Consider the following 18,308-nt stretch of genomic DNA (forward strand, 5'->3'; position numbering starts at 1 on the left):
TATACACGCTCTTAAAAAAGCACTGCTCTAAACTTGAAAGAGTAGCCTCTATGTATTTAAATCCAGAATAACTGTCAGCTTTCCCAAAATGAAAAGAAACATGTTCCTGTGCCTGAAAGGCTCCACACACTACACACCCTTCTCTCTTTCTTTCCCCTTCTCAAATGCAAAGAGCAAATCTTTGCAGCATGCTCTGAACAAACAATCTGAGTTATTTCACATTAAAAAAGAATGAACTTCAAAGTCTATAACCTCTCAAAACCCAACAATAAAACAACAAAACCAGGAAAAAAATAACCTCACCACCTTGTCAGCAGCTATCACCCTGGTTACCCCAGAATTCCTATTAACTTGGAAATTCTAATAGAGTTTGAAATCTACCCAATTGTACCCATAGTTCAGCTACAAGAAAAGGCCATCTGTATGGGGGATGTCCCTTGTTTCAGGGCAGCTAAGTTGCATAGCTTTTAAAAATAGTTAGGAAAAGAAATAAATGAGAGGTAATATACCTAAAAATAAAAAATAATAAAAAAAAATCTCTTTCAATATCAGTATTATCTTCTGTTATTTGGCCAGTTGCTTCTGTTTGTTGGATGTTTTAGTTTGGCTAGCAGCTCTTGTGTCCCAGCACTCAGAAAAAGCCTCTCCCCCGTTTAATAGTCCAGAAATTGAAGTTTAATGGGAAAGAATATTCTGTTGTCACCTCTCAGATTAGAATGTCAATCCACATTCTCGAGTTTCCACATAATAAAGACTTTTATTTATATAAAAGCAATAAGATGCAGAACACTTTACAACTCCTACAAAAGTGAAGTATAAGCAAAAACATCAATTATGACTTGTACTCATAACTTTACAAAAGCATTTATCAGTCACACTGACTGCATAACTGCAGTTACAACAATCTCTTGCAAATATATGAAGCCTACTACATATTGCAATATTTTACTTTGCCATCAGCATAAATCCATGTGACTCATTACCTTTTTCTAAAGGTATCTTCTAAATACTAGGCTACAGATACCAACAGAAAAGACAGATGTATTAAAAATATTATCAACAAATTTTAAAATTATTAGAAAGATACATCATTTACTGTGTTATTCCATGGCTCCTACTGCTGCAACTATAGTGCTGTTTAAAAATGTAAGTTTTTAAACCTTCATTCAAACAGTTGATTTATTTTATTGGATTGTGCTGTGTTGGCTGCATTTGTAGAATCCAAACTACTGAGCCATCTGCACCACAACTGCCTTCCAAGCTTTATCTTTGTCAAAATCCTTTAAGGTATTATTGGAAACCTAAAAGTAAACAAATTTAAGACAAATGCAATCATGAAAAAATGTTTTGATTAAAAACTGAAGTTCAAGCAAATAAATACCTGAGAAAATCTAGCAGAATGCAAATGTGAATAGGTACAGCCAGAGCTATTAAAATATTCTATACATTTGTAAATTGTATAGTTTTGTATATTATAGAGTTTATATTTAGGATATAAAATGAAATAGTGTAAATTGTATAATAATTGAAATATTTGGGTCTAAGAAACTTGGCCAAATTCCCATTTTAAACATGTAACTTAAGACATTTTTTCAAGATTTTTTCTAAAATATGACTGAAAGCCTTTGCACCTACACCTTTAATCCCAAAGCCAGAAGCAGCCTCTCATGGTGCAACTGAAGCAAGATTTACCTACATACATGCAAGCAAAGTAAGGTCTTGTCTAAAAACACAGACTTCTGAAAAGCCAAAGGGACTTGCAACTTCACCTATAACATTATTCATGTGTTTAAATACTAAAAAGTAAGCAAAAAGGTGTTGCTTTTGCAGAGAAAGTGCTCCTTTTAGCATTTAACTCACACCTAATTTCTCAGTGACTCACAAACCAGGAATACTTTTGTCAATAATCTCCAGCAGAGATCTGTTTAGCCATGCATGACCCATGCTCCAAGACATGACTTGCAGCACTGGAAGTGCTGCTGTGCTTCATCTTTTATACAGAACCTAAGTCCCAGGACACAGATCCAGCAAATAAACAAGCCTACACCAAATAGCCTCAGCAGCCAGAAGGGACATAATTCCAAAGCTTCCACTTTCCATTAGCAGCTGTTTACTGACTTGACAGATTTCAGTCTCTGCTCCCAGCACTTTCTATCCAGTGCTAGACTGAATCCAGCACTCTCCTACTGCAGTAAGCATGAGTTACACTCTGAGAGTTTTTAAGGATATAGGGTCTAGCTCTGTACAGCAAAGGAAAGCCTAAGGGGTACAGTTCTGTGCCCCATGTCATGCCCAGTTATCATCTAACCAGGAAACTATTATCTCTTGATTACAAAATTAAGTTTCATAGAACAGCTTTTAATTGTGGTCTGAATTAAGATCAGAATTTAAGACCACAAAACATTACCCCAAAAAAGTATTTTAAAATAGGTATTTTCAAATTTTCTAGTGGGTGTAAATACAAACCTCTGTTGTTCTGTATTCCTGTTTTTTAACCTGTGATGGTGTCCATGCTGAATCTTGTAGTTTCATTTTTGTCTTGTAATTCACACACTGTATTACGGTTCCAATAGTAAGGCATGCCTGAATTAGCAGCATCAACATCAGAAGCAACAGGAGTACATCATAGGATTGCTGAAAAGAGACATATGTTGTTAGCTACCTGAATAAAACATTTGATAATGTTCCCATCGCTATACTTTAAAAATTCCTATCTAGACTTTTTAAATCAAATTATAATTTATGGTTTATTTCAGCATAAAGTTTCAACCAAAATTTTAGTGCCTGAGTTTGTTGAAAGTAGAAGAGATCTATAGCTTCTAAGAAAATGTTAATCTGTCAAATTATCTTTTCCTTTGGAAACAGAACAGAATTGAGAAAACTATCCTCTAAAATAGTGTCTAACTGCTGGTTCTGACCTAAGCACTGTCACAGCTGTGTTTGGGCCTGGCCCTGTGCCTTGCTGGCTCTGATCTTGCCCTGCCGACCTGAGTTCCTGGATGACCTTGGATCTGCCTCAGTACTACTGAGGACTTACCTGGCAATCACTGCACCTGGCTACTATGGCTGGACCTGCCTTCCTTTACTATTTTTTGGGGTGCTGTAGGACTGCTCTGCTTGCCAATGAAGTCACCATTCTTTCTCTGTCTTGCTGTTTCCTCCTGCTCCATAGCTCATCACCCTGTGCAGAGCAGCCCACTCTTGTAACCACACACAAAGCAGAGTGAGAATGTAAGACACGCTCTGCAGGGTCACACCAACTGTCTAGACAGTGTAGTCATCTGTCTCCAACATGTGTGACAGGAAGCTACTTAAAGAGGGGATGTAAGCTGTCACCATTCCAGAGGTTCAACAACACTCCTCCAGAATAAGAACAGGATCACATACTCAGCAGTTTATTTTCCAGTCCCTGAGATATGAGTTTAACAAACATTTTCCCTCTTTTCTTCTAAAGTTACAAGACTACTTAATGACTAGTGGAGACTCTTAATGACATTGGTCTAATGCCCCTAAGTGGTTCTTTGAACAACATCCGGGACTGGCAACACACTTTGCCAGTAGAGCACAAGAAAGCTCTTCAGCAATGCACAGGTAACATTTCATACTGAAAGGCTTTAAACTTTGCAAACTTTTTCTTCTCTGTCCAAATCCATACTTTGAATAAATCCAGGTGTAAGCTTACAATCCCAACGATTGATAAGCATCCTAAGAAACAGAAAAATGTACTCTTCAAGGACACCTCGAATCTTTAATTTAAATACTACAAACTATAAAAGTCTCAAGGACTCTAGCATGCTATATATTATTTTACGGTGTCTTTAGAATAAAATCCTATATTTTTAAAACTACAATTTCAGGGTGCCAATAGATGCAACATACTTTCAATTATATAATAAATCAAACAAGAGTTTTTAAATAATTTCTATACCATTTTATTCAATCTTTATAATGCAGTACCTTGTCTTCATATATTCCCTAATTTGCTACTGCCTTGCTATTGTAACATATAGAAGTTTATTTTTCAATTGCATAAAAACACATACTTTAACAGCAGGTGGATAACTTTTAAAGATGTCAACAACTTGCATGATACTGAAGGATAAATATGCAGAAGCAGTGAACAACAAAGGAGAGGTAACACTGCTAATGGCAATCAGGACCTCAACCTAAAAGATAAGATAATAAATGTTAAATAATAATCTAAAAAATTAACTCTGGTTTGCGAGCTATGTCTCCTTGAAGCAACATAAGCGTGTAAAACTGTGTAAGATTATACATAAAACACAAATACTAAGAGCTATCCACATTTCATGAAGACACAGAAGCAAGCTTTGTATAACCTAAGTTTCCTAGCCAAAACACTGCTGGCTTGTAATTCGTATTTCATTCAATACAGATGATGACATTTTTGTTTTATTTTACAAGTGCCGTCCATATGCACATAGAGGAAGTAACACCCCATCTGGAGAGCCAGTATAAAAGCCACCATTTATTCTTCAATTTATATGAAGTAATGAGAATTAAAAACAAATATTGCAGACTTGCAACATAAAATATCTTATGCAAATAAATTTGAGTGTCCTGAGGCAAATTTACTGCCATACAACAGCAGCTGAGTTTCACTCAAATATCACCCCTACAGGATTATATTCTGACTTCAGTTGTGGTTATGCCTCATTACTCACTTAAATATGGTCACATGACTATTAATTACAACAGATATTTTAAGGAGCCTTAACTACACATCTAGAACATTCAAGGAATAAATGCACTCTACTGAACATTATTACTTCTTGCTGCTAATTTTGCTAATCACAAAGATGAAGAATTTGTTTAAAATAGGTTCTAGGTCCAGCACAGCCTGCACACCTAATTTTCTTCTCTCAGAAACCACAACTGATAATGAAAGAAAAAGGGAACCTCCTCTCAGGAGCTTGAAAGCAGTTCTTGGCATACCATATGAGGTATGTCATTTTTCTATGGTAGTATCTTTTCCCAAGGAATCACTACAAAATATCAAAAAAAAAAAAAACAGAACAAAACAAACAACAAAAAAACCCTAAACAACCAACCAAACTCTTCAAATTCTTTTCTAGAACTGATGAAATGAGGCCTCCAAAGGAGCTACCGGAGTTCTTTTAAGGAATACCAGCTAACACTCCTGCTACATATTTGTCACATTTTATAGAAGCAGCTAAAAACAAGCCAGCAAACTTAGTGCTCACTATCAGGCAGAGTTTCTTAGCATTATTCCACTCTAATTAAAGAATTTTACACACTTACCAGACATTTACTTGGATATTCAGCAGCTACATGACTTGCAATAGCACTTGGAAAGCACTAAACAAAAGAGTGTAACAAAGTAAGTATTTATTGACTTGAAAATTACAAAAATTATAATTGAGTTACAGTAATTCCCAGTATTCACAGCTTTTTTCTTTTGTGAATTTTGAATGCTGAAAAGCTTGTTTATGAACTTTTTCTACTTCATGCAAAGGGATTTTACAGACACATATATAAACCTAGTGGCCATTGTCTTCTTTCTCAAATCCTTCATGGCGAGCAGGGTCGCACAATATCCTTTATGAATCCACTGCTCCTGGGTACAGGCTGTTATTAGGGATAAGGGTTACCAATCACAGTCTCAGACTTTTAAAACAGGTTAAACTGAGAGGTTAAATAAGATGTTCTAAGGATTCTACCATGCTAAACCTAAACTCAACGTTTTCTTTTGCAACCTAAAATATTCTAAAACCTATGACTTTTTTTGACAGATCACCTCACTTCTAATACCCTTGTTTTAATACTCATTTCCATTTTACTGAATTGAGAACTGAGAATGTATCAGAACTGAAGTATTGCAAACCAAAACAGATCAAAAATATTGCATAAATATATTAAGTATATTGAAGTTTTAATTAATTTGCTAAGCAGCAATTCCCAAACAGTATAAGAGCCAAATAAATACTCCAGCGGGAGGAGAAAAGTGAAAAAAAAAATTGAATAAAATACACTGTTTTAAAAGAGTAGCTTCTATTTGCACTACTTACAGCAACTAAGATCCAAAAGAATGTTACTGAGAGGTATGGACCTGAGACTAGAACATCCATATTCAAAGCAATTATTCCACCAAATACTGATGAAATTCCAATAATCACCTCAATTACCTAAAACAAATAAGAGCACACAAATTATTAATAACATATTTGAACACGAAATTTCCTACTTGTGTATAGAAAGGACCTCAGCAGAAAGAATAAAATGCTTTTATGCTACTAGCTAGGCATAAAGTCTATGTTCTCCATATCTAAACTATGGCAAAACACTAGCTAGCTTAAGTGAAAACAAGATCAGCTTCATTATACATATTTATGCTTTCATTTATTAGCTCTCCCAAACAATAGTTCAGTTTACACTATTTATCCTTAAGTCATTAGATAGTCTCCTTCCCATAATAAAGAGCAGTTGTGATTTATCTTGCAATCTTCTAAAAGGAAATATTTTACTATATATCTCTTATTTTGTCTTTATTCTTTCGATTCTTGGCTACAGTGATCTCTTCCTGTCTTTAAAAAACTTTAGCACTTACAAACGTGAAATAATAAATTGATTCAATGAAACAGTGCTTTTCTTACTGAGTATGACTTCAGAATTCGAGCAGGAAAGCTGACATTGCTCAAAACAATGGCACTGTCGTGTGCAGCATTCTAGAGGGGAATAAAAAAAATCATTATAAAAAGTATACAAAGCAATACATTTCTTTCTAGAATCTTATACAACCTCTTACAGGTCCTAACAGTGGTATGTAATGTCTGGTTGGCCCAGAAGAGGTGACAGTGACACATCACGGTGTTCTCCAGGGTCAGACAACAGCAATTACATGAAAACCCAATTATTTAGTACCAGATTAGCTGTTCAACAGCCACCATTCAATAATGAAATATTTTCATCTTGTCTTCCTTTTCCACCTTCAAAGAATATACTTTTCTCCTGAGCCTTCAGGTTTTACAGATGTGGATCAGCAGGAGACAAAGGAGGACAGGGCACTACACAACTTTATTAACCAGTATTTCCAATGGCATATCATGGTTGCTTCATTCTAAAAGAAGTACTGTTGTAGAAAAATGAGGGTGGGGTTTGGGAAATCACTAGTGAATAAAGAAACTTTTATCAGTAGCCCCAAATCCTGAAGCCAAGAGTTGTGCAGATACCACCAAACTGGCATACAAGACAAATACTTTCTCTACATCAGGCTTCAAAAAGGTTTTGTTTGCATATGTGCAAGTTATAGTACCCTAATCTTTCAAATTTCAAGTTTCATTCTACAAAACAGAAATAAAAAATTTGCCATGCCCATTCATGAGATATTCAAAGAACTGTGCTGTATAATTTTCAACAGGTAATTTAGCAGAGGGGCCATTGCACTTTTAAAAGATAAAAGAAGAAATAACTGTTTAGTACACTACTTTTATTTATATTTATTTAGCATGCAAAGTTATATACTGGTGTTGCCAATAAATTTTCAGCATATGTAATACAGGAAAATGGAGAATTTTTTACCATGCACAGTCCTTAAGAGTACCTACTTTCTTTCTTGCACAGCAGTCTTCAGTAGACCTAGCTGAAATGATCACAGTAGTTGCCATGAAGATTTCCAGCAGAATAAGTAGAATCAAGTTGAAATTTATCTGTCAGTAAAATCCCAGACATAAATGAGTTATGTCTTCCATATTAAAAATAAAGGAAGGGGCTGAGTCTAGCATGATTAGGCAGGTTGTCTAGTTTCTGTCAGATTTAGACACATCTACTGATTACATACTTTGTTATCTATTTTCTTGTCTCTTGACAAACTTCAAGAACATAATACTCAGAATGCCTAACCTAAGAAAGAAACATTTAGTTTATTTATGAAAATATTCTGCCTGAAGATTTTATTGCTGTCCTCCAGAAGAGGAGTTTATGATAAAGGAGTGTTTGCTGGGTACGTTTGCTTTTTGCAGGTCCTTCTATGTGAACCCAGAACACTGCAGCAACTAATGGAACATTCTCAGGGGAAGGAGGGCCACAGGTCACAACTCCTAGGTTGCAATCCCAAACTGTGTGCTACCATATTGGACACTGAATGAAAACACAAACCAAAGAACTGCACCAAGGATCCCAGTTCTGTGTCCTGCTCAGTGCTGGCAAAGCATTCACAAACACTCTTCATGGGTTCACAATGCTTGCAGACTACATTGCAAAAATATGGATGCTGCCATTGCTCATATTCAAGAGACAAATAAGTGAATGCAATACTTAATGTTGCTTTTTTGTTCCTTATTATTCTCATGAAAAGAGGTAGACACCTACACTGCATGGACTGAATCATTTCCTAGAGGCACACAAGTTAGGAAGAATTGATCACCCTATCTTGTCGACAAAAGCACCATGTTTTTCCATCACAGCCCAAAAAAACATCTGGTAGTCAGTCAGACCTTTGGGGCAAAGTACCAAAAGTCTAGGAAGAACTGACACTATTCCAAACCTATAAAATTACAGCAAACCATTGTTCAACAACTTAGAACAGAATTATGTTGTTTCCTCATGTCAGACCTGCTTTGTTGATGATGAAATCTCCATCTTTCTCTGACATCTTGCAGCACATGTTTTTTGAAAAATGTAGTAAGTGGTAGATTTAGGAGGCTTTTTTGGATGCTGAAATTCACTTTTGCTTAGGAAATGATAATTGAAACTATGTGTTTTGCTGTACCCAACAGACTGTACAGTTGTACTAACTCTGCAAACAGTGATAAACGTCATTGAGAAACTTCTAGAAAATGTGCTACAATGAAGAATACAGGACTTGTTAGGCAAAAGAAGTGCAAATGTGTGGCCTGCAGAACAACTTAATCCAGATTTAAAATTCCCATGATTTAGACATGTCTTGACACAGCACTAATACTGATATGAGCTGGCAAGGCCACATGTCACACTTGGCAGTGCAGTGCCAAGTAGATGCACAAGTTTGACTCCAGACGCACTGTAACTAAACTGATGGACTATCTATCTCAATTAGTCCTAGGTACATGAAGTAAATAACAAAAATTGAAAAAGTAAGGGTAAATAAATTAGATTCTTGTGAATATTATTGCAGGTAACTAACACTGGGCAAAGAGAAATGCAAGGTTACTGCTGTATGATCTCTCCTCACAGACCAAGCAGGAATAGTGGGATATTGGCAGCAAAGTAATGACATGTGATCTCCAGGCACGTAATGTCCTCCCCACCTTGTTTTTTAACAATGATAAATGTATCACAATTAATAATTGTTTTAGTAACTTACATTTATAGCTGATGGATTGAGGACAAGTTTGCATCCAAACCAAACTAAACACGTTGTTGTAACAGCAAATGTAGAGACAAAGAGAATCTGAAAATTTGGTATCTGAAAAACAGTTTCAGAATGGGGTTTTTCTCTTATTTTAAACATGGGGGAATATGAACACACATACAGATATATAGAGATAGATTATAGAGATAGATATAGATATATAGAGAGATACACAAAATTGACAATAAAGTTTCATACTTACCACATTAATTTTATTCCTTGCTATAGCAAAGCTCACAACTGCTGAAGGAATACACTGGGAAAATTAAAAAAAAAGACTAGTGGGATCTTCTGCACAATGAATTTTATATATACTTCTATAGATGTATTTTATGTGTCTGAATTCATATTCAGTACACTTAGACAAACAGAAGATCAGAAACTCTGAAGAAAAATTTTCATTTGACTGAAGTCATTAATCACAGTCAGTGTCTGAGAATTACAAGAAGTTTAAATATACCTTCCATATCCCTTAGTTTTGACTAACTACCCAGCATAATGTGATGAGTAAAGGAAAGAAAGTCTTTCATGAGGTATTTCATGCCTTCATTAGTTTAAATTAACTCTAGAAGGCCTGAGATCCTTGAGCAGGAGAAAACAGTGCTACTCCCAAACTGGGCCTGCACATTCTTTAGGCAGACATCATCCTCAATGAGTAAGCTAAAATTTGCCCAATCTCAAAACAGTTCTGAAGAACCTTGTGAAAATCTGCTGAGTCAAGACAAACTTGGAGAATTGTGCCTGGGATGTCCTTTTGGCCTCACTGAGAACTATGTTTCCCTACTTGAGGACATAGATAAATGGAAAAGTCACGCACAAATAAAAAGTCTCACAAAGTAATTTCTCTATCCCTTCGCTGTTCCCCACCACAACAGACATAGCTCCATTACAGATCCAACTCAATTTTACACAAATGCCTATTAAAATTATAATAAAAGTGTTCTTATGTTAAATAATGAATCATGCAATAAATGCCACATTTCTAATTCTCTTCCCACACACCTGAACCCTAATGGCTTAACAATGGAACACTATAAAGAGAATAATACTGATATGTAAAATTCTTGGCAGCACTTCCTCAACACCTAAATGACCTTTACTGAACATAATTAAAACATTTTTCTATGTCCTGGATACACAGGAGTTCCTAGAACACTACAGGACTATGTTTAGGCAACTTAATTCAAGTACTAGTCCAGATGGTGACAGTCCAGAGAGCAACTCAGCTTCGGGCTAAACGAGACACTTGGTGGCCAGCTGGCTCCACATCTCTCTAAGGCTCTTCCGACTGCACCAACATCACCATCTGCAGCAGGAGCTCCAACACCTTCCTCACATACAGACATCAAACATGCACACCTTCAAGCCCAATGTGAAAACCTGCTGCAGCCAAAGATCTACCAGGTCTTTGGAAATTTTCAAACATGAAGTTCAAAGAGTCAAGGTTTGGGCAGAGAAAGAGACATCTCAGTAACTAAACCAATGTTGCAGAGAATAAGGTATCTGTGAGGATACTGACTTAAACTCCTCCAACTTTAACACCTTTAGTGGAAGCCCAAGTGATAACTCATTCACAGAGCAACTCCTGGGACTTGTTTGTCTCAAGTAACCTTGGACCTAACTTAAAAACAAATATAAAAGTCAAGTTGAGAAAATAACAATGACAGAATGTTGCCATAAACAAAGCAAGTACATGAGACTTATTAATATCTAAAGCTCAAACTAAGTATATATAATACAGTAAACATGTATATGCACCCCTCAAAGTACAGAAAAAAAATATTGCACTCTGGAAAATGTCAGCCATCTTTAATGCATATTATTTTACTTTAATGTATTATTTTACTAATAAAATAATATTCAAGAGAATTTTAGTCTGCTTCGGTACATGGATATTATGGCAAAATAAACTGAAAAATTAACACTTCACGATATAATATGAAATACATTTCAATAGCATATAGCCAGAAAACTTTCCAAATATGTAGCAACAAAATTTTTCTTAAAATCAAGCACAGAAAAACTGCTCAGCAGATTAATCTTGCATGCCAGTGGTGAGCTGATCAACAAAAATGGTAGCACAAACTCAGTTGTCTTTATGACAACAGTTATTCCTTTAACCATGCAACAAAAATCCATTTAATGAACTGTTAAATATAATTAAATCTTCCATGAAGAAAAGCAATAGAAAAAGAAAGAATAAGACATAAAACCACAAAAATTATTTACTATTGCATTTGCTGTCAAACAGCCACAGCAAATAATTAAGAATGCTTACTGAACCTGCTGCACAACGTAAATAATCCATTTCAGATGGAAAAATATTTCCCAGATATAGTGAAAATCCAGAAGTAATAAGGAGGCAAGTCTGCAAAGCAACAAATAAAATAAATTTATATAAATAAAACTGTTTAAGAAAGAAAACTATTCAGACATAAATCAGTAATCAACCCCTTTCAAACTGAGCTACTTTTAAGAATGCAGTTTTTGTGTGAATAAATTTGAAGAAAAATATCAAAATATGCTGACTTCTGAAGATATTTTGCTGGTTACCAAGACCTAATAATGAACAATGTTCATGTTTAAATCAAGAATTTTGTCCTGACCTGGCAAATACCTCAATATAAGTAAAAAGGTAACTGCAGTGTTTAGTGGTAAAAATGTTTCAGAAACCTCAGCTATGTCTCTACTTTGCATTCCCTGCTTGAGTCCACCAACATTCATTATGCATATGGGCAGCTGGGCAATTGCCAACTAGAAGACAGCAGTAAAAATAGTATTGGGATACATTAATGAAGTTTCTTCCACTATATTCCTACATCCCTGCAAATTCTCCTCCTGCCTTCATTCAGTGGCACATCCAAAAATGTTCAACTGCTCCTCTTACCTTAAAAAGTTTATTTCATAACTACCACAGTTACACACTCTGCAATAAGCCAGTAGTGTCTTCTACTAACATTATTTTGGTTTTCCTTGTCATTCCTCTGAGTAGGCATTTCTTTGAAGGAGCTGGGAAAGGTAAGAGACAGAACTGCTCTTTTGTTTTATTTGGTTATTTTTTTCATGTTAAAAAATTATTGGGGGTATTTAAAGAGTCCTTGTCAAAAAAAGACAGAAAATAAGGAAAGCATGTGTGCATGTATAAACACAAACAGAGAATTTTGGCAGACTGTTAGAACAATCTATGGAACCACGAGTTGAAATTGTGCTTGATGCTCATCAAATTGTTTCTGCACCAAACCAGCCCATCAGCCACTTTGATGTCACTGTACAGTTGGCAACTGCTCCCTGAAGTAGATGGTTCTGTTCACTGTGACTTACATTGCTCAGCATGCAGACTTTCTCTTCTGGACACTGTCTTTCAGAAGGGTTGATAGAGACTAAACACTTGGAAGAAAAATCTAATTGGAACTTAATCTAAGAGTTTATTAATAAAATTGCATTTTCATTTTTCCATGAAATTCATTCTTCTTGATAATATGACTTCAGCAAATGATCATTAAATCTTATTATCTCCAAAAATTTACAACTATTCAGTAAATTACAGACAGTTGTTCTTTTGGACAATTAAGTGTGAGAAAATTTAATGCAAATAAAGCCAGCACTTCTTTTGCTCTCTTTTCATGTGACAGTACATCTGAAAGGAAATCCAAGCCTTGCAGTTTGTCAGAAAAGAAAAAATGCTCAGCTGTTTCCACAAAAATAAGGCAATATTTTTATTCACTGTGCATAAACAAGCAATTACCATATTAACAGTGGGACAATCTTAGTTCTTAATAAAAAGTACGCTTCAAAACACACAAGCTGACAGAAAAAGAAAAGATCAAATTCTAATTGCTATAATGAAGTTTAATTAACTTGGCTCAGAACATGGAGAAACATATGATGTACATGCAAGATGAGTATCCTGTCATTCTAGCAGTGAACACAAAAATTCAAATCACTGTGTTGTTTCTGTAAGGAGCACAAGTATATACCTCACTACATTAATGATTATACCAAATAATTATGTGGCTATTGAACCCTGATAGATTAATGTGGCAATCAATACCACATACCTTTTTAATGCCAAAATGGTATCATGGCAGCCAGAGTACATTCAATAGATAAAAGTATTTTTAAAAGAATACATATGGTCTTCATACTTTATATATTCTACCAAAAGGCACTGCTTATAGATACACATGGGCTGATATTCACCACTACCAAACTTGTTCTCTACTTATATGGTTAATATCAATGATAAAAATAAGCCTTCATACACCACCTCTGATTAGTAAAAAAATAGTCAAAGAATACCAGCAGTCTACATTCCAAATTTGCTAAATATGTTTCTATTATTACAAAGATTTCTTTTCAATACTATCAGTGATGAAATTCTTAGTCTTCAAATGATGTCAAACAGAACAGAGCACTAGGCACTAAGAACTGGGCACTAAGGCCTGTATTTTTAAATTTGCTATAATTTAAAGTACTTACTCCCATCAGCAAAGAAAATATCCATGTTTTGTAACTAAAGCAAGGATGCAGCCTCTTTGACAGCTGAAGGTCACTGGATTTGATATCTGGTATATAATTTCCATTCTCTTGTTTTCCCCGCTCCAAAGTTGGCATCCTGTCATAGCTAAATTCTTCTCTGTAACCTTCTTCCCTGGTCATAACACTTCACAAAGGCAATTAAATAATAATAATGCAAGTTACAAAGAAAGAGAAAAAATGTAATTTAGATCCTTCACATACCAAAATCAGTGCTCAACTAGTTTTTTTTCTATTCAAGACAAAATATATAAACACAATGTTTAGCTACTGGATGTATTTACATCTCAAAATATGTGAACTTTCTAACAACTTACTTCCACACCTTAACTAAATTTCATCCTACAGCCACAGTTCATAATGACATAGTAAAAGTACCAACATATTTAAAGTTTGTGTATCTATGATACGCCAGTAAATTATTATTTCAAGATCTAAGAACCAGTTTTAGAGGTGTTTAGTTAGTGCATACCTCTATAAACAAAGCCTTTTTTCTTTTTCAACTCTAGGACAGCAAAGAAAATCAAACAGGTTTCAATATAAATTCCATTTGTTTTCAACACTTTTTATCAGCTATCTAAAATGGCAGACTTCCCTATGAGACCCATGAACACACATACCCACAATAACTCAGCTACAGCAAACTGTTTCTAATTTACCCAGTATCAACCATTTCTCTTGTTCACTTCATCCTTTTTTGTTCACCTCACTGCTTCCCAACCTCTTAAAATACCATGAGGAGCATCTTATATTAGAATTAAGTTACTGTAGATTTTTCAACAGTTAAAAACCTTGGTGCTTACCTTCCACTGAAAAGTGAACTGTCAGTTTCAAACAGCCCTGTGAACACAGCTGCCTGTACACTTTGTGATATTCTCACCGTTCAGTGAGTCATGCCGGCTTTGAAAAGTTCTCCCTTACACTTTGGCTTTCAACAACATCTATTCAGATATGGAACAAAAGCACAGCAAGAACTTCAGTTAAGCCAGGGAACAGGAAAATGCCTCCTGAATTTTAATTAAGAGAACACACTAGAAAATGACTGTACTACATCTCGTAGGGCTGCCTCCAAATCAGACCAACAAATTAAAAGTTTCATGTCCCTCTTTTATTTGAGTACTACCTCTTACTTAGCATCTTAAATAAAAGTTTCCTCACTTTTCCACTTTTGGCTATCATAATGCCCAGTCATCACAATATCTAACAATTGAGCTCTTGTTTCAAAAGAGCAAAATGCACTTACAATGCAATATTCTCCTAGAAAAAAAAAAACTACAGATAAAAGTTCAAGTATTACAGTATCTCAACAACATTGGAAGCTCAAAATTTAGAGGTTATAAATCTATCAAGATTATTATTTTCACTGCAGGACACTTGTCTGTCTTTTTCCACTAAGCCCAGTTTTCTGGAGTGCTCAGACAAAGCTGGCACATTTCAATCGTGCCATCATTCGCACTTACAGAGCACCCAGATGACTAAACAACATATTTTCAGCCCAGCAGGCAGCACTGACATGCAATGGCCAGCGTACATTGGACCCAGTCCTCCTGCTTATTAAGCAATGAAAAGGGGGAAAAAAAGGACGTTTTTATCTTGAAGATGTTGGCACCTTGACAGCTACAGCAATGACAGGGTCTTTTGTCTAAACTTTAAACACTCTTGTAACCAAGACACAATTAAATCTTCAGTATTCTGAAGGGCATCACCTTCAAAGTATGCTAGAAAAACTTCTGAACAGCACAACTTCTCAGTTTGTACAGACTGTAGATTTCCTTTTTTCATAATGTCAGCCAATACTGAAAGAATATTGAAATGTTACAGTTGTTTTAATAGATTTAAACAAGGGAATTAGTACACCATACACAGCAATAGACACATCTGTAAACTGTGCTAGAAAAGAGGGGGGAAAAAGATTGCACAGTCAAGCAGAACTTTCTGAAGTAATTAAGCCCTACTGTTCCTCTGCTCATGGAAGAAACACTGCACAACTATTTCCATTATCTGTAACTTTCCAAAGACCATGGTTTAATGGAAAATGTGTATTGCTTATCTGACAGCTTTTTCAGTGAACACTAGGAACTGATTGACACAAATTACCATAGACACAAACCACAATCATATTTTAACCCTTTTGACCAGTTTAGGGAGAAGGTTTGTGGGTTGTTTTTTTGTTGTTGTTTTGTTTATTTTTTACACAAAATCAGTGAGATAGTCAGGTATTTACTTGATCTAATCTCTTTGAATAAAAAGAATTTTTAAAGTCCTGCACCACTGACCAGAGCAGGGTTCAAACCCTAGAACAACTTGTTCACAGTTCCAAGTGTTTCAGCCAGTATTGTTCCTGAAAGTTCCCTCTCTCAAGCATGGTTATACAGTGTTTTCTCAGGTTATTGTGAAATTCCTCCTACCCCCTTTCCTGTGTACTTCTCAGTACTTCCCATTTCCCTTTTGCACAGAAGTTCATTGCATAATTAATGCATCCTCTGCACTTGGCATCAGCATGAGCAAAGAACACTTAAACTTCAAAGTTCAGTTTCTACTCTAAAAATTTTCTGGGGCCTTTATTTTAGGTTCCCTTCATCTCATGTTCCTGATTCCAGAAAAAGTCTCTTTTTTGTGCAAGATCAGAACCCAAGTTGTTGACTAAGACCTTCTAATGCTAGATAAGGTACAAATGTGATGTACAAAGAGATTCCTCCTTATTCTAAAGAATGCATAGGGAATGTTCCATAAAGGCTGCAGCAAGTATAAAATTTCAAACACAACAAGAGAAGCTTCTGAAAAGGATTTACAAGTTAAGTGTTTTGATTTTAAGTTAGGCCAAAAGATGCCAAGGGATGACAATTAAATCAAATCATGAGCAGCTATGAATAACTACATACTTCCACCACAGGACTGACCACTGAATAAGTCAGTGTGCCTGAAGCAGCTATAGCAGATACTTGGTCATTTGCCACAGGCTGTGTGCAATGCAAGCATCACCCACAGTAATGACAAAAGATAAAAAACAGATTACCAGTTATAACTCAAGTGCCAAGGGATAGTGTGACAAAAAGGTACATAAACTTGTCAGAGTCCTACTTTTGCTATCAAGGACTAAGGAAAAAGCATTCTGTCCCAGGCCATGTTCCTTAGCCCTGAAGGAAGATTCACACACACATTCCAAAATCTAAATGAAAACCACACCTGAAGCTCTGGTGAAGTTTACATTTAGCATCTGACCAACTCTTCCATTTTCTGAGGAGTTAATAGCTGCACTACACTTGTGTTTTTTCACACAATATTTAATTATGATATTTTAGCTCATTACCTGTATTCCTTGTTGAGTATTTTGACCTCTTTTAAAACCAGCTCTTTGGCCTATTTTGTTTCTCTGAAGCTGACTCTTCAGTCCATGTTTCCTAGCTCACGTCTTGGGGCACGTACTGAACCAAGATCAAAATGTAGATGAAATAGCTTCAAATTGATGCCTCGCTCCCCTAGAATAACATTTGCTCTCCCAGCATAATACTTTGGATTTAGTCCTTCATGTAAACCATCATCTTTTCCAGAAACACAATCTCTTCAGCCACCACACTTATGCCAGCTAACAGTCCCCTGTCAGCACTCCCACTGGAAACTCAGTGAAAGAAAACAGTAGTTAAAATTCTTTAATTCAATGTATCCAAAAGAGGCCAACGCTCTCTCAGCACTTTTCTAAAAACAGCACTGGCTACAGACATGCACGTTTCTCCTTCCAATGGCATCATCTCAGTTACTTCAGAATGAGACACTGGAACCTGTGTGCAGTTACTGGCAACCAGAACTTATTCTGCTCTAGGAACTGCACAGAACTCTGTAACAGTGTTAAACCATCTGAAATGCATTCCTAGCCCTTCTTTTCCTAAATAACGCTGAGTGAACCATACAGCCAGAAACTAAAAAGTTGCCAAAGACAACTGCTGCTTAGTCACACAACTTAGGCAGTGTATTTTGTGATTTCTACAAAAAATTACACACTGCTCTCCTCAACCTCCTGAAAGCATCTCCTGGAACAGCTTTATATGGCAGTTCCTATTTAAAATACTGGGATGCCAAGTATCAACTCAAAAAACTTTGCTTTGTGAAACAGCATTTGTTGAACAAAATGCAAAGAGGCCTTACACAAGATATCTGAACTGCACTGTGTGAAGAGAACTGGTAAAAAATACAGAGATAGTAACTACAAGGATAGCAAGCACAGAACTACAGAGACAGTAACTCTCTAGAACTACAGAGACAGTAAACAAGTCAGTGAAATCCTATTTCCTCAAGCACTACAGCAGCTCCTTTATCAATGATATTAAGTCAAAAGCACCTTCTTTTCCTGTTAGGCAAGTTTACCATGTTCTAGAGTTTATCCTATCATTTTGAAACTGGCTGC

The 18,308-nt window shown here is 35.7% G+C and overlaps 1 protein-coding gene across 3 annotated transcripts; it reads right to left on the reverse strand.

Annotated features, from left to right (window-relative positions):
- Nucleotides 1-737: 737 nt before the first annotated feature.
- Nucleotides 738-14,838, reverse strand: MLC1 (modulator of VRAC current 1). 3 transcript variants are annotated; one of them, XM_036401449.2, is made up of 12 exons: nt 14,710-14,838; nt 13,850-14,033; nt 11,649-11,738; nt 9,573-9,626; nt 9,323-9,424; nt 7,587-7,688; nt 6,636-6,707; nt 6,051-6,167; nt 5,284-5,340; nt 4,044-4,166; nt 2,467-2,634; nt 738-1,301 (listed from the first exon to the last, which is right to left on the reverse strand). In XM_036401449.2, the coding sequence occupies exons 2-12, from the start codon at nt 14,027-14,029 to the stop codon at nt 1,227-1,229; spliced, it is 1,140 nt and encodes a 379-aa protein (XP_036257342.1). In that variant the 5' UTR covers nt 14,030-14,033; nt 14,710-14,838; the 3' UTR covers nt 738-1,226. The 3 variants fall into 3 exon arrangements, with proteins under 3 accessions (XP_036257342.1, XP_036257341.1, XP_036257343.1); XM_036401448.2 differs by lacking the exon at nt 14,710-14,838 and adding an exon at nt 14,566-14,660; XM_036401450.2 differs by lacking the exons at nt 9,573-9,626; nt 14,710-14,838 and adding an exon at nt 14,566-14,661 and having other exon boundaries at nt 9,323-9,409.
- Nucleotides 14,839-18,308: the final 3,470 nt, after the last annotated feature.

This window comes from Molothrus ater, chromosome 5, assembly GCF_012460135.2.
Source record: "Molothrus ater isolate BHLD 08-10-18 breed brown headed cowbird chromosome 5, BPBGC_Mater_1.1, whole genome shotgun sequence".
Classification (NCBI taxonomy): Eukaryota; Metazoa; Chordata; class Aves; order Passeriformes; family Icteridae; genus Molothrus; species Molothrus ater.